We start from the raw sequence: 13797 nt of genomic DNA on the forward strand, positions 1-13797 counted from the left end.
TGTTGGGAAAAAGTGATTTATCAGACCAGGACACCTTCTTCCATTGCTCCATAGCCCAGTTCTGATGCTCGCGTGCCCATTGTAGGCATTTTCAGAGGTGACAGCGGTCAGCTTGGGCACTCTGACCAGTCTGCAGCCTTGCGCGTCCATGACCTGATACTGCTTCACTGTTCTTCCTTAGATCACTGTTGATAGGTACTGACCACTGTAGACTAGAACACCCAACGAGACTTGCAGCTTGGACGATGCTCTGACCCAGTTGTCGGCCATCACAGTTTTGCCCTTGGTGAAGTCACTCGGATCTTTATGCTTGACTGTTTTACTTGCTTCCAACACAATTTCGAGGACTAAATGTTCCCTCGCTGCCTAATACTCCACACACTGACAGGTGCCACTGTATCGAGATAATCAGTGTTATTCACCTGTCAGTGGTCATAATGTTATGGTTCGATTCCCAGGTTCTCCAGTCCGCATGTCAGTGTCCTTGACAGATGCTGAACCCCAAAGTGCTCCCAGTGATGTGTGAATGGGTGAGTGTTTATGGGTGGATGGGTTAAAAGTGTAAAAGCGCTTTGAGTGTGCTTAAAGGCATAGAAAAGTGCTATACAAGTGTAAGTCAATTTACCATATTTCTATTGTGGAATATAAGCAATAGCTGTTTTACTAAGTTAAAATTCTTATTTTTTTCTGCACAGAAATTCAAGGTGAGTTAGTCGCAGAGTGAGTAATTTAACTGAATTTTGCTGACTGTGCTGAATTACATTCTGAGCTCAATCCTCTCAACCTCATGAATTTCTTATAGGCCATGCATTATTAGTTTATCACATCAAAACAAGGAATCTGTGAGTGCAGCAGGGGACTGGGGAAGAGCGAGATAAAACTGCACTATTAGAAAACACTGATTCAATAGACAGAGTGCCAGAGGACGAAGGTCTATGGAAACAGACAGCCTTTTCTGATAAATGGTGGGCTGCCCAGGCTCCAGTGAAAGACACTGTCAACACAAATCAGTTTGCGTGGGGGGCCTCATTCACTAGAGCTCATATTGTTTCTGGTATTTAGAAAACAGCATTAGGAAAGCCCTGCCCAATGCGCCTGCATCTCCCATCCGTCGCATTCAAAATGCGATTCTTCTCATTACTGTAAAGACATCACTGGGTGCTACTTTGGAAGCATTGTAGTCAGATCTTTTGACACAGTTCTGTGCGTAGGCTTTTTTCTTTTTTGGACTCCTTTGTGTGTGTGCTCACAGGTGTGTTTGTGAGTAAGCGTGTGATGATGGATGGTTGCCTGGCAGTGCACAGGCTTCAGGGGAGAGAGCGATCGGCCGCTGCCTTCCTTCCTCCCTTCCTTCCTTCCTGCTCTCTGGTTCTGATTTATCTCACATTGCGTCGGTGGGAGGCATTTGCATTTTTTTTTCTCCCCCTCCTTTATCATAAAAAGATATCGCAGTCCCACGCTCACTTGAAGAGCAGCACGATTCAGGGGAGGGTGGGAGGGAGAGGGAGAAATAGGCAGGTTACTCTGAAAATGTAATCAGGTAGATGTATGCGTATTATCTTTCAAAGTCAGAACTAGCCAGTAACTAATAAGGCTTTAAACATATTACATGTAATCTGTTACTCTCCAGAGCTGGGAAAAGAGAGAGGGATGCTGGGATTGAGCAGAGAGGGAGTTGGAGAGACAGAGGGTGGAAAGCGTGAATGATTAATCACAAGGGGGAATGATATAGTAAGGTAGATGGCAGGAGGGAGACATGACGGAGGGAGAGGAGGATATTGATGATGAGTGGAAAACCAAGCACGCTGGAGGATTGTTACCCATTTAGTCAGGACTGCCTACAGGACAATCACTGAGTGTGTGTGTGTGTGTGTGTGTGTTCACATGTGAGGGCATGCATGCATGTGTACTGTCCATGTACACGGGTTTGTGTGTTACATATTGCTGTTATCAGACCAAAAAAAACTGTATCTTCAGATTTCTTGTGTTTTCAGGGAAAATAGTGTTGTTTAAATGACAGATGATTTTTGACATTATGTGAAGGGGCTTTAAAGGTAGTTTGACATTTTGGCAAATACTCTTATACACATTCTTTCTGAGAATGAATCAGCTTTATTGGCCACGCGTGGAATTTGGCTCTGGTACATGACATGATCAGTGCTGCTCTCATCTGTGTGTATTGTGCAAGAGCTAGGGGGTGATTAGCTTCATTTAGCACATTAAGGCTGGAACCAAGGGGAAAGTGTTAGCTTGGCTCTGTTCGGTGTTCAAAAACACACCTTGACCAGCAATTCTAATGCTTTATCTCATTATTTCTATTCTACATACAAACAAACTGTGAAGGCCCAAGCACTCCTTTTTTTATGCCTTTGCTCCATCGATAGCCACAGCTGGAGGCATACTACTGTAAAGAGGCAAAAAAGGAAGAGGTGAATGAGGGTGAAATTCACCTGAAGGCTCCAAAGTGATTCCCTACAGTGAAGCAGTGGTGGATCAGGAAGTTTTGCTTTTGCCTACTGTGGATACTCAGAGTCCTGTTAACTGTGAAAATCACAGGTAACATATATACACAGTGTTTGCTAAAGACCTGACTACACAAGTGTGAAAAGTGCTGCTGCCTCTTTTTGGCTTTGAGAACAGCACGTCCTTTGGTATATGTTTAAGAAATAAACTGCCTTTAGCAGCTTGTATCGTGATTAAAATAAGGAAATAAAATAAATGTAGTACAAATGTCTCAGCTGCATGAAAAATGTTCAGCCTCCCAAAACATGAACCCCCTCTGTCTGTCCTCAGATCTGGCGCTGGAGCGGGCCATGTTCTCCTGTGTGCTCAGGCCCCTGAGGTCACACCTTGAGAAAGCCCTGGTGGCGCTGCACAGTCAGGACGGCTCCAGCCAGCGTCTCACCCAGAACCTGCTCCGTCTGAAAGGGGACGCCACCATGGAGAGGCTCGGCGTGCGGACAGGTGTCCCGGACAGTCGCGAGGTGGAGAGGGTGAAGCAGAAGCTGGTCTTGATGCAGAGGACGCACTCGCCTATCGACAAGGTGCTGCTGCTGCTGCAAGTGTGCAAGTGTGTCCTCAAGGCCATGGGGTCCTTGCATGGTGAGACCAAATACATTTTTATTTTGGGGAATTTGAAGGCTCTACTGTAACTGCTGCATGACAGCTTTTCTGTAAAAGCTAAAAAAAGTCATTCTTTGCAGTGGTGAGTGTCTTGTCACTTTCAACAGCTCCATACTTCAGACATGCTCTGCCTGTGTGATTTGTATCACAACCTGTCACGACCTGCTGCTGCAGGAAGCATCATGTCACTGCGGTCACATATTTGGCATAAAGTTTGTGATGGTGCATAGTGACCATTAACTATAGTGGCTTATTCTTGTTTAGTAAATTGAATGTCTGGAAAGTGCATTTGGTATTTTTCCCCATTGGAAAACATAAAAGTTCAGTTAAATATTTGGCCCAAATTGGTTCCAAAAGGCAAACTCCTTATCAGTAAGAAGACAAAGATCTAAATTTCACCACAATATGTTAGTATTGCAATTCAAAATTGTCAACACAGAGTATTAAAAAGACTAAAATGACACCCTACCTTTACTTACACTGTGTTACTGTCATTTGCTTTGCAGGACAGGACGTGAGCTGGGACGACTTCCTGCCGTCACTGTCTTATGTAATTGTGGAGTGTAACAGGCCTCACATCCTGTTAGAGGTGGAGTACATGATGGAGCTGCTGGAGCCCTCCTGGCTTGGAGGAGAGGGTACAACCTAAACTCACCACTTGGAGCCCAGTGAATCAGCCATGCTCTTTTTTTTTTTTTTTTGTCTTTTAATTGTTCATCAAATCATAAGGTTTTCACACAAGCTGATGTGACCTCCTTTATTTACTGTACAAAAACAGGATAAACCCCCATAAGCCGATCGGTAAACACACAAGTGACGTGAGTCATGACATGAGTAATTTTTTCCTGTTAGATTTTCTATAAATAAAACTTTTTTTTTGTTTTTTGCTTCATTTTTGAATCAGTTTTAATGTGTAGCTGTCAGTTACACATTTTAAGTATCAACTTTTAATTACTTTAATCACCTTTTTTTTTAAAAATTGAACTAATACCCAATTCATTTATTAAAATATATTACTTGTTCTACCTGCTGCATGTAGTACTTCATCTTACTCATCAATGTGTTGTATTCTTACTTGGGACTGTTATTTGTATCAGGTTTCGTCCAGTTTTCCCACTGCTTCTCCTTCTCAGGCTCGCTCCTCTTTTTGTTTTGCGTCCAGGTGGGTACTACCTGACCAGTGTCTATGCCAGTCTGTGTCTGATCCAGAGCCTGGACCGGGAGCAGCCGTTCTCCAGCTGCCTGCTACCCGAGGCCCAGGAAGCGCTGAAGGAGTGGAGCTGCAGACGGAGCCGAGAAGCCCACAGACAAAAGGAGAAGCAGCAGAAACAGGTAGATGCTTTAACTGTAGTAGTACACCACGGAAATACTGGTAGCATTATGCGTGGGTTTGTATAGTAATCTACTTTATAGCTGTCACACATAGATGCCCATGTGTGAAGTGTATATTGATGTGTGGACGATAGGAACACCTGCTTATTATGCAGCGAAATAATTCTGCTGGGCCCCGTGAATGGCATAGTGTAGTAGTAGTAGTATCTACTAGTCACAGGAGACTTCGAGAGGCACCCCTCCACATTAAGACAGGTTTTGAAGCAGATTTCTAGAACAAACATATTTGGGAAAAAGTTGTATACTGTAGCTTTTAAGTTAAACTTAATCTAGGAAGACGCTACACTGTGTCAATGTCGATCGTATCTGTGACGTAGGTGTGATGATGACCTACAAGGTTGTGAAAAGTCAGCATATAATTTCCAGGATTTAAATCTGTAGCGTGAAGTTATCTGACCAGAACTTGTAGTTTTAGTTAATAATGAGAGGCTCTAGTTTATATAGTAGTTTCAGATACTTGAAAATGATCGGCACCTTCTACAGTTCAAATGTATTCAAAAACAAGGTGATCATCCATCCAAAGAGGTCAAACATTCTATTAATTATACTGATGGCGTTGCACACTGGGCAACATCAGATTGTCCTACATCTGTGACAATGGCAGGTTAAAAACAAGCTACAATGACTCACATTTGATTCAAGGGTGAACTCAGGTTTTAACTCTTGCTGCTTTGGAAGTTGACAGACAGTACTCAGATTTTCAAAGGTCAAACAGGAGATGCTAAATTCTAAGTCCAGCAGACGTCAGACATTCATCAGACAACACACCTAGATTTTCTTTCTTTGCGTGTGAACACTTTTCAAACTCATTTGAGGGGATTAGTTTTTAGGCGTTTTTTTTAGAAGTAATCCGCTGATCTGGGGCCGCCGGCTTACAATGGGGCACTTACTAATGCGCACACACACACACACAGATTTTTTTTCTTTTACCCACACTCTCCCATTAATACTCTCTGGGCCCCGGATTGTTATAATGGTCCACCAGGTGCCATGGAGAAAAGGCACTGTCATCCACAACGTTTCTGTCTCGTCACGTGGTGCCTCGCCTGGCTTCAAATAGCCGATCTAACTCACCCGGCAGCCAGATTTTCCTCTGACACAGGCGGGGATCAGTGAGCCAAGTGCTATGAAGAAGTGGGCGGTCAGATAACATGAAATTTATTGAGCTGCATCTACCCATCGAAGCAGGCAAACACAATATGCACACGGACAGCGAGGAGCTCAGTGACTCTGTAAGTTCTGGCCATGGCAGACTTGTTGATTATAATTACTGGTGTGTTTTTCCTTTTTTCATATTTGGCACTTTGTGTAGTGTGTGTGTGTGTGTGTGTGTGTGTGTGTGTGTGTGTGTGGGAGGCAGTTGTGTGTGCAAGGTAGGACATGTGGTGTGTGTTTGTGTGAGGCAGAGAAGAGGCTTCTCACTGGTTTCTCAAGGTTGGATGTTTGGTAAAGGGTTTATGTTTGGTATGTTTTCATCGTGTGTGTGTGTGTGTGTGTGTGTGTGTTAAAGAGAGTTGTGAGGGCGTCTGTAGGTGGTTGAATCTGACATTATATAATAGCTTAGGTGCAGCACAGTTGCTGGTAAGTGCTTGAAGAGTATGAGTTGTTGAGATTGGTTGCTTTTTTTTTTTGTTGTTCTGTTGAAAATGTTTTTAAAAGTTTCTGTGCAGAGGGAAAACTTCACCAGAACGCAGAGATAGAGCGAGATTAATGGATTATATTTGATGAGATTGGACGTGGATGTGCTCCAGTGGATTAATACTGGGAGTTTGTCACTGAAGCTTTAACATGCAGCAGAGAAAAGAACAATTTTATGAAGATGATTTTCATATAAAGTACCTGCTGGTTGGGTGTGTGGGAAGTGGAGGCTTTGTTTGAGAGAGGATTTCTTTTACAATTACAATTTTGGCTCATTTATTTTAGTGGATTATCAACCTGTATGGCTGCACAGCTCTCACTCCTCCTCTGGCTCCATCTCTCTCTCTCCTCCTCCTCCTCCTTTGCCCTCACTCCATAAGCTACTTGACCTCTGTTTTGCACGAAGCCTGTATATATTCACTCTTTGTTTCTCCACTATTGCTCCCCCCACCCCCCTCCCTGCCTCCCTCCAGAGGTGCGTTCGGATACTGTTCCAGGACGGGGAGCGGAGTGCCGTGCGGACGTTACAGTGGAGAGCCGGGGAGAGCAGCCAGGCCCTGGCGCAGCTGTGTGCCGCCACCTTTGGAGTGTCCGACCCGCAGCAATACACCCTGTACTGGCGCAGCGGTGGTGAGATGAGGGCCTTGCCGCCTCAGGCCCAGCCCCAGGACCTGGCCAGTCACAGCGAGGGAGGCCCCTCACTCTCCTACCTGAGGACCGACCACGACTTCAGCAAGATGCGACGGCTTACCAGAGGTGGCGCCGTAGACCTGAGCGAGTCAGTGTGTGAGGAGTGAGTGGGAGGGATGGAGGAAGGAGGGAGGAGGAGGAGGAGATGGATGGGCACTTGTGCTTTCAGTCTCTTTCTCTCTCTTGCTCTGTCTCTTTCTCTCCAGCGGTGTGTTGTGTCTCGTTGTCGGTCAGGACTTGTTGTGAAAAACTGCAGACCTTAAATGGTAAACTCTTCCCTAAATGGACCAACACGCAGAGCAGAGCAGAGCAGGACCAACTTAGGTACTGTTGCCAAAAGTTGTACTATGTACCACTCAGTGTGGCTGCTATTGTAAAGGAGTGTACTGTTTGTGACATGGAAAAATCTTTAATAAATGGATTTGGTTGTCATTTGAAACATAAACCTAGAGATATACCATGAAGGTGATTACATCACTGAACCATGAGCAGACTCAAATCCAAAGACAGATTCTGGGAGATTTCTGTTGCCTGGAAACAAAATCACTTCCTGTAGACACACAAGAAGGCAAATTGTCCCCTGTGGTGATGTAACCCTTTCATGGTAGTATAGTTCTGGGCAAAATCTAAAAGACACTTGTTTTATTACTTCAGTTTTATGTATAAAAGTCTGCAAATCTTTGGATGGAACCATGTTGTCACAGGGTTTGTGGACACAAACCTTTATGCGCCTCCTGGAATATAGTTTGGCAGAAAGGTGAGATGTGTTATATACCCAAGACCAAACCACAATACCAAAGTTAAAAAAAAAAAAGAACAGATAATAAGGGGCCATTTTGTGATACAGCAGGTGTTGACTTGGAAAGAAATCAGGTTTACAAGCTTACAAGGATGCTTTAAATCAGCTGTTTTATTTTTAGAACCACCCACAGAGACCATTTTATTTATACTTTTTGAGAAAAAGCACATTCTCCTCCTTGGTTGTGTATTCTATTAAGTGGTTTTGGCAGGTGAAGTAATGGGTGTGTAGGAGGGAAGTGATAGAAAAGCATGAGCTCAGTTTTTAAACCATGTGAGAAAGAAAAAAAAAATCACCTTGACACACTGAGGCAACCTGTAACAGATTCACTGAATGACTTGCGAATGTATTAATATATTTTTTTTCTGTGTCAGAGTTGAATCCTTTCAGAACTTCATTCATTTCATGTTTCGATCCTCTGCTTTTGAATTCCACTGTTTTTCTTGGCTGTACTGTAAAATCACACTGCGTTCCAACCTGGACCGGGAGGACAATCTGACCAGTAAACCAGGTCCTCACAGTGACTGGTAGAATGTAAATGACACCAGCTTCTGGTGGCTGCTGCAAGTCATCACAATCAACTGACTGTTCAACTCAGTGTCATTATCAATGATCATGTTGTGTATTTAAAGCTAACTTTTAATTGTTCAATTTGTTGGGTAGATATCAAACCTATGGATTTTCAACATATCTGGACTTTTTAATCAGCTAAGGAGGTTCATTTTGAGAACTATGATGTGCTTTGAACGTTATTGCATGCTTTTTCATTTAACGTGACGGTTCTGCGAATGTGGTCTGTGTGCGTGTGTGTGTGTGTGTTGCGTGCGCGCGTGTGTATTATGAGAGCTCCCCGTTTTCTTTTCAGTGTAAATTTTGTCAGGTAACTCAAGTATCGCAATAAAAAATTGCAATATCTGTTCACTATGTTGTTGCATCTAGTTTCTGTAGTGGGATTGTGAATGTTGTCAGATGTTTTAACCTAACTCAACCAGCAGAGGGCAGCAAATACTAAAACCACCGTTTCACTCTTTACTGTTTGCCACTCTGCCACTACATCCTTCAGTTGTGTTATTTATTTCAGATGTGTGGACACTGGTTTTTATTTCAGCTATTAACACATAAAAGACAAACTATTTTTCATGTATGATCAAATGTATTTAATTGTATTGTCCAAGCCACAATAAGGGGTTAGATTTGGTCTTAAATTCCTGCCTCAGTGACTGACGGTAACAAATTATTTTCACTCTCACTGGATATTTATGGAACATTTTATTCACGTCTTGTCACTGCTCAGTCATGTGAGCTTTGCCTGAGATTGAACTGAGACCCAATTTAACCAATTATATGTGTCAAATGTCTCAGTCTGTAAGTCGCAGGTATCTGCTTCTTGTGCAATCAAGTCATTTAGTCTGTATAAGGTCAGAATATGGAAGTGGGAAAATACCAGTTCTACAGTTTCTCTGAATCCACAATAGTCCAAAGATGTTCAGTTTACTATGTTATAAAACACACAGAAGCAGCAAACCCTTACATGTGACAAGCTGGAGCCACGTGCATGTTTGCTGGATCAATGATTCATTGATTATCAAAGCTTCTATCAGCTGGTTGAGCAGTCGAGGAGGAGTGCACGGTATGCAAATATTTCAACTATTTGGGGGATGTTGTTTTTATTTGTTGTTATTTTTATCTGACTCCCCCTCCCAGTTTTTGCAGCACACTCAGGCCTTTCTCCTGGTACTCCGCCCTGCTCAGCCAGAAGGAGTCCTTGTCCTTCATGATGTTGGCCAACACGGCGCCACCCTGGAACACCATGTGTTTACGGCTGGGAGGGTCCTCAATTCGGATCTTGAACTTCTACATAGGTGAAGAGTAAAGAGGGGGGAAGTCACTAAGGCACAGTGCTCTAGTTGTACATGCACAATATTCCCTCTTTTATGTGTGTGTACATGAATTTCACTGAGGGTTTGTGGATTAACTGTGCCCTAATGTGTTTCTGTGTTCCTCTGTGTTACGGCTACAGATTGTTTTGAAATATAAACCATCGCAGTAATCCTGATAATGAAAATGGTGTTCAATTATGTTACCCACAAACATAAACAAAATTGGTTTACAGTAATGAAAATACATTTTTTCCTAGTTATAAAACTATAATAATTCTAACATCTGAAATTCAATTTCTGGTTTGATATTAAAGAAAAGGATTCATATATTAATGGATGCTGTATTATGCCTCATGCTACAGGATATGTCATTGTTAGATTAATGGTTTATGACATTTATGCAACAGTATTATAAAGCAGCAACCACTGAGCAACATCTTATTTAACATCCTGGTGCTGCTGTGTTTCCAACTGTATGCCCACTGCCTCATTAAAACGGATATTAAAGCTCTTACTGATAGCTTGTCAGTGTCTCCATTCAGCACTCTCTCCAGATACAGCTGCTTGAGCTCTCTCTCCAGTCTGGATGGAAGGCCGGGGTACATGGTGGTCCCTCCAGACAGCACAATGTGCTTATAGAAGTCTGCCCTGCAAAGAAAAATCACATTCTAAATGGAAGAAGCACTGTGTTTCCCCAGGTATTGCTTTTACTTTTATGTCACATAGATCTATTAAAGACAGCAGCAATGGGGCTCAGACCTGAGGTCAATGTCTGCAGCCTGGATGGTGTTGAACAGCAACTCGGCCACTCCTACTCCCTCCACGTTGATAAGGTGAGGCTGGAAGAGGGCTTCAGGAGCCCCGAACCTCTCTCCACCCACACTCACCTGTCGGCCATCAGGGAGCTGCACCAGAGAAAGGAACACTGTTGGTTTTGGAGCCATTTTTGGTCCTAAATAGGCACCGCTCTTTGTCATGTATGTTTCATTGTCATCAAACTGTGTGGCCAGTTAACCAAATGGTTAACTATGAACATACATTAGGACAGTGTTTCTCAACCTGCCCACATCTGAAGGCTCACAAGGTGACTAAAGCAAGGCTTTGTTATAGAAAATTATGTTTAAAATTAAATATACTGGATATTTAGCTCTTCTATCCTCTCAGAGTTTTTAATCTCTGAGAAGGAAAAGCTCATGTTTGCACTAACCTTTGCTTTATTTTATGGAGTCACAAGCAAAAAAGGTTAAGAACACAGAATAAAGAAAATTCACTTAGTGTCCAGGCAGTTTACATGTGTAATATACAGAATTTTGAAACGTTTAAGTGCTTAATGTAACAAGATTCTGTTCTCCACTGTACCGTAAATGATTCCACCAGGTAGGTGGTTTCTGTGGCCAGGCGCTGCTCCTGCTCGATGTTGTATCCCACATAGCACAGCTTCTCCTTCAGCATACGCACGGTTTCAAAGTCAGCAGTGTGGTTGAAGGCATAACCGCGGAGCAGCAGGAGCTGATGGCGAGAACAGAAAAGGGGACTTGTTTCAGTTTTCTTATATGCATGTTTACCAACACTGTTACGTTTTCTGTTTGTCCCATTGGTCTAAACTGACTCAACCTTAATGAGGTAGCGTGTGATGTCACGTCCTGCGATGTCCAGCCTACGAGTGAGGTGCGGTAAAGAAAAGCCTTCATACACTGGACAGATGTGGGTGACGCCATCCCCCGAATCAACGACCACACCAGTGAGCAAACCTGTAGATGAGATCAATTCCCAGTAGAGTATTTCATGAAGCATTTCCCATATTCAGTGAATCTGTCCATTAATCAGTACAAATATGACAGAACATACATGATATAGGTTTACCTGGAAGCCAGACTACAAAAGGTTTGGATGATGATGTCTTACCTTGAGCGTACAGAGTGAGCACAGCCTGAATCGCCACATAGATGCCATAGAACTGGTACTTCTCAAACATGACCTCTGCAATTTTCTCACGGTTCTTGGTTGGGTTCATGGGGGGCTCGGTCAGCAAGATCTTGAAGATGTAAAAAGAAGTAGAGTGTGTGGCCTTTTTCCAGGCATGATATAAAAACTTTCTCTTTTCAGCTCTTGCAGATTAACAGAAAGCACTGTACATTACAATTAACTCAGTTTGGGCACTTAACAAAATATAACAGGCATATACAACATTTAGGAGAAGCTGTTTTGTACCTTGCAGTCTGATGGGTTGATGTTCAGACGGTTAGGGCCAAAGGTGTAGTCCCACAGGTACAGCATGTCTTCCCAACAGCGCACAATGCCGTTCTCCATGGGGTAGGACACCTCCAGCATGGAGCGACACTCGCTGGCCTCTTCCCCCACCATCAGGTCCTGGGTAAAGACATCAGGAGCAAATCAGCCGTTGTGGAGGAGCAAAGGGACAAGAGCTGAGCTTTCTGTAAAGGTGTGTGTGGATTAATCTTGGTATAATTGCAGAATTGGGACTGGAAATGCGTTTTTCTTATGAAGAAGAAGAGTTTGAAAACATTCCTTTTCTTAACTTAAATACAGTTTAATAAATGAGACATAAATGTGAAGGATTTTCATGTTTTTTCTGTGGAATCACAAGCCAGATGCCATCAGACTGACTTCACCAGGTTCAGACAAAGGGCAATGAGCAGGTGCGCCCATATTCACGTGAATCTAACCTTACCTTTATCTCGATGTCGCCCACTTTGTTGTTTGATCGTATCATTGGTCGACCCACCATCGCAGGGAAGATGTGGTCTGGGAAGTTGGATCCAGCAAAACCACACTTAACAAACTAAGAAAGGATGTGAAAATATAATTTAATGTGTGAATAAGAAAACTGAAAGTTTGTTTGTATAGTGCTGAACCAGTGCTGCACATTAATTGAACTCGTACCCCACTAAGTCTATTGTATGGATCATTTCCATTAATAAATCAGTTCCATTCAATTTAATCCAGGTCTACCCTTAATCTGCACCCAGGAAATGCACCTACAGTGTATTACTATGATACATTTACCAGATTGCCTCTTATTTATTAAGCAATGCAACTGCAATTTAATTACAATTTTTAAAGTGTGTGATCATTTATTTGCTAGACACAGGATAATAAACACGGCCTTTAAATTGTATACAAAGCTCAGCAGACTATCTGCCTCTCTGTCATGACTACACCTCGTACTGTACTGTTTCAACATGTCTTTGTGGCTACAGACACATTCTTTAGCCTGAAGGTACAACATGCAATACATTCTTTGCAGGAGCTAAATAGGCTACAGCCAGTTTCTAACCGCAGGCACAATTCACAGCTCATATTTGTCTCAGATACTGTATCAACATTTAAATGCTACAGTACATCATTACAGCACCACTATGAGGTTGTAGCACCGCAGACCCCTCTTCCTGCTTTTCATCCAATTGTTGCTCAGTTCAAAGCATCACAACCATATATGGCTGTGTGTGCACATAAGACACAAAACAACAAGTCCAGACACATGTGGAATCAGGCTGTACACAGGTTTACACCCTGGTCCCTAACTGAAGCAATCCTGGAACAATCATTTAAAAGTAAAACACTGATATTTAACACACTTTTGTCAGTGTGCATTATAAGAAACTCAACAATTATGTGGTTTATATGGACAGCAGTATACATTCAACAGAATTTAGTTTAAATGCTACTGGAAAACAAACACAATACATAACTGATACTGGTAAAACTGTCAGACTAGTGTGGACTGTTCATCTTACCCCTGTCCCATTGTCACAGACCACCACTTTCCTCCCCTGGCTGTCCATGTCAGAAAGGCTGTCAACAATTCAAGGTGCTCTCACCTGTCAGGACAGGGGTCTGGCTAACAGATGACCAATTCAAGATGATCACACATGAATTGAATAGTGACTACAACTGACAAACAGAATTCTTCTTGCTACTCCTTCATGCATGGGCGGGATTATTGCATGTGAGGACGCCCATTTTCTGTGGCCAAGCAGAAGTGACACTCTGCACTTTTGTTTTTATGATGGAAACAGGTAGTGTGCTCTTAAAGGTGACATTTGCAAATCATTCTTAAAGTTGAAATTTCTTTAGACTGCTCATTTTGCAACAAAAATGTCCATGTATTATTTAAATGTGCCCACTTTTAGAGAGCCATCTTTCTGCTTCACTATATAAATAAACCATAATCTTGTCAATAAATTGTTTGATTTCAGGCTTCAGTTTGTGGAACTTATAAATACAGTGTAACTCTGGATAAAAAATAGGTAC

At 42.6% G+C, this 13797-nt stretch overlaps 2 protein-coding genes across 3 annotated transcripts in view; one reads left to right on the forward strand and one right to left on the reverse strand.

Annotated features, from left to right (window-relative positions):
- Positions 1–7657, forward strand: part of rin1b (Ras and Rab interactor 1b) — a 14030-nt gene extending 6373 nt beyond the window's left edge. The window contains exons 9-12 of the mRNA XM_020619728.1: positions 2794–3102; positions 3630–3761; positions 4286–4455; positions 6627–7657. Of these exons, the coding sequence (XP_020475384.1) occupies positions 2794–3102; positions 3630–3761; positions 4286–4455; positions 6627–6950 (935 nt within the window). The 3' untranslated portion in view covers positions 6951–7657. The remainder of the gene's footprint in view (positions 1–2793; positions 3103–3629; positions 3762–4285; positions 4456–6626) is intronic.
- Positions 7658–7760: 103 nt separating this feature from the next.
- On the reverse strand, positions 7761–13405 carry LOC109971420 (actin-related protein 2-B). Of its 2 annotated transcripts, none has more exons than XM_020619662.1 (9): positions 13365–13405; positions 12215–12325; positions 11734–11892; positions 11428–11557; positions 11137–11273; positions 10882–11031; positions 10282–10427; positions 10038–10170; positions 7761–9496 (listed from the first exon to the last, which is right to left on the reverse strand). In XM_020619662.1, the coding sequence occupies exons 2-9, from the start codon at positions 12269–12271 to the stop codon at positions 9326–9328; spliced, it is 1083 nt and encodes a 360-aa protein (XP_020475318.1). In that variant the 5' UTR covers positions 12272–12325; positions 13365–13405; the 3' UTR covers positions 7761–9325. The 2 variants fall into 2 exon arrangements, with proteins under 2 accessions (XP_020475318.1, XP_020475317.1); XM_020619661.1 differs by having other exon boundaries at positions 13281–13398.
- Between the last annotated feature and the right edge of the window lie 392 nt (positions 13406–13797).

Source organism: Monopterus albus, unplaced genomic scaffold (assembly GCF_001952655.1).
Source record: "Monopterus albus unplaced genomic scaffold, M_albus_1.0 scaffold225.1, whole genome shotgun sequence".
NCBI classification, from domain to species: domain Eukaryota; kingdom Metazoa; phylum Chordata; class Actinopteri; order Synbranchiformes; family Synbranchidae; genus Monopterus; species Monopterus albus.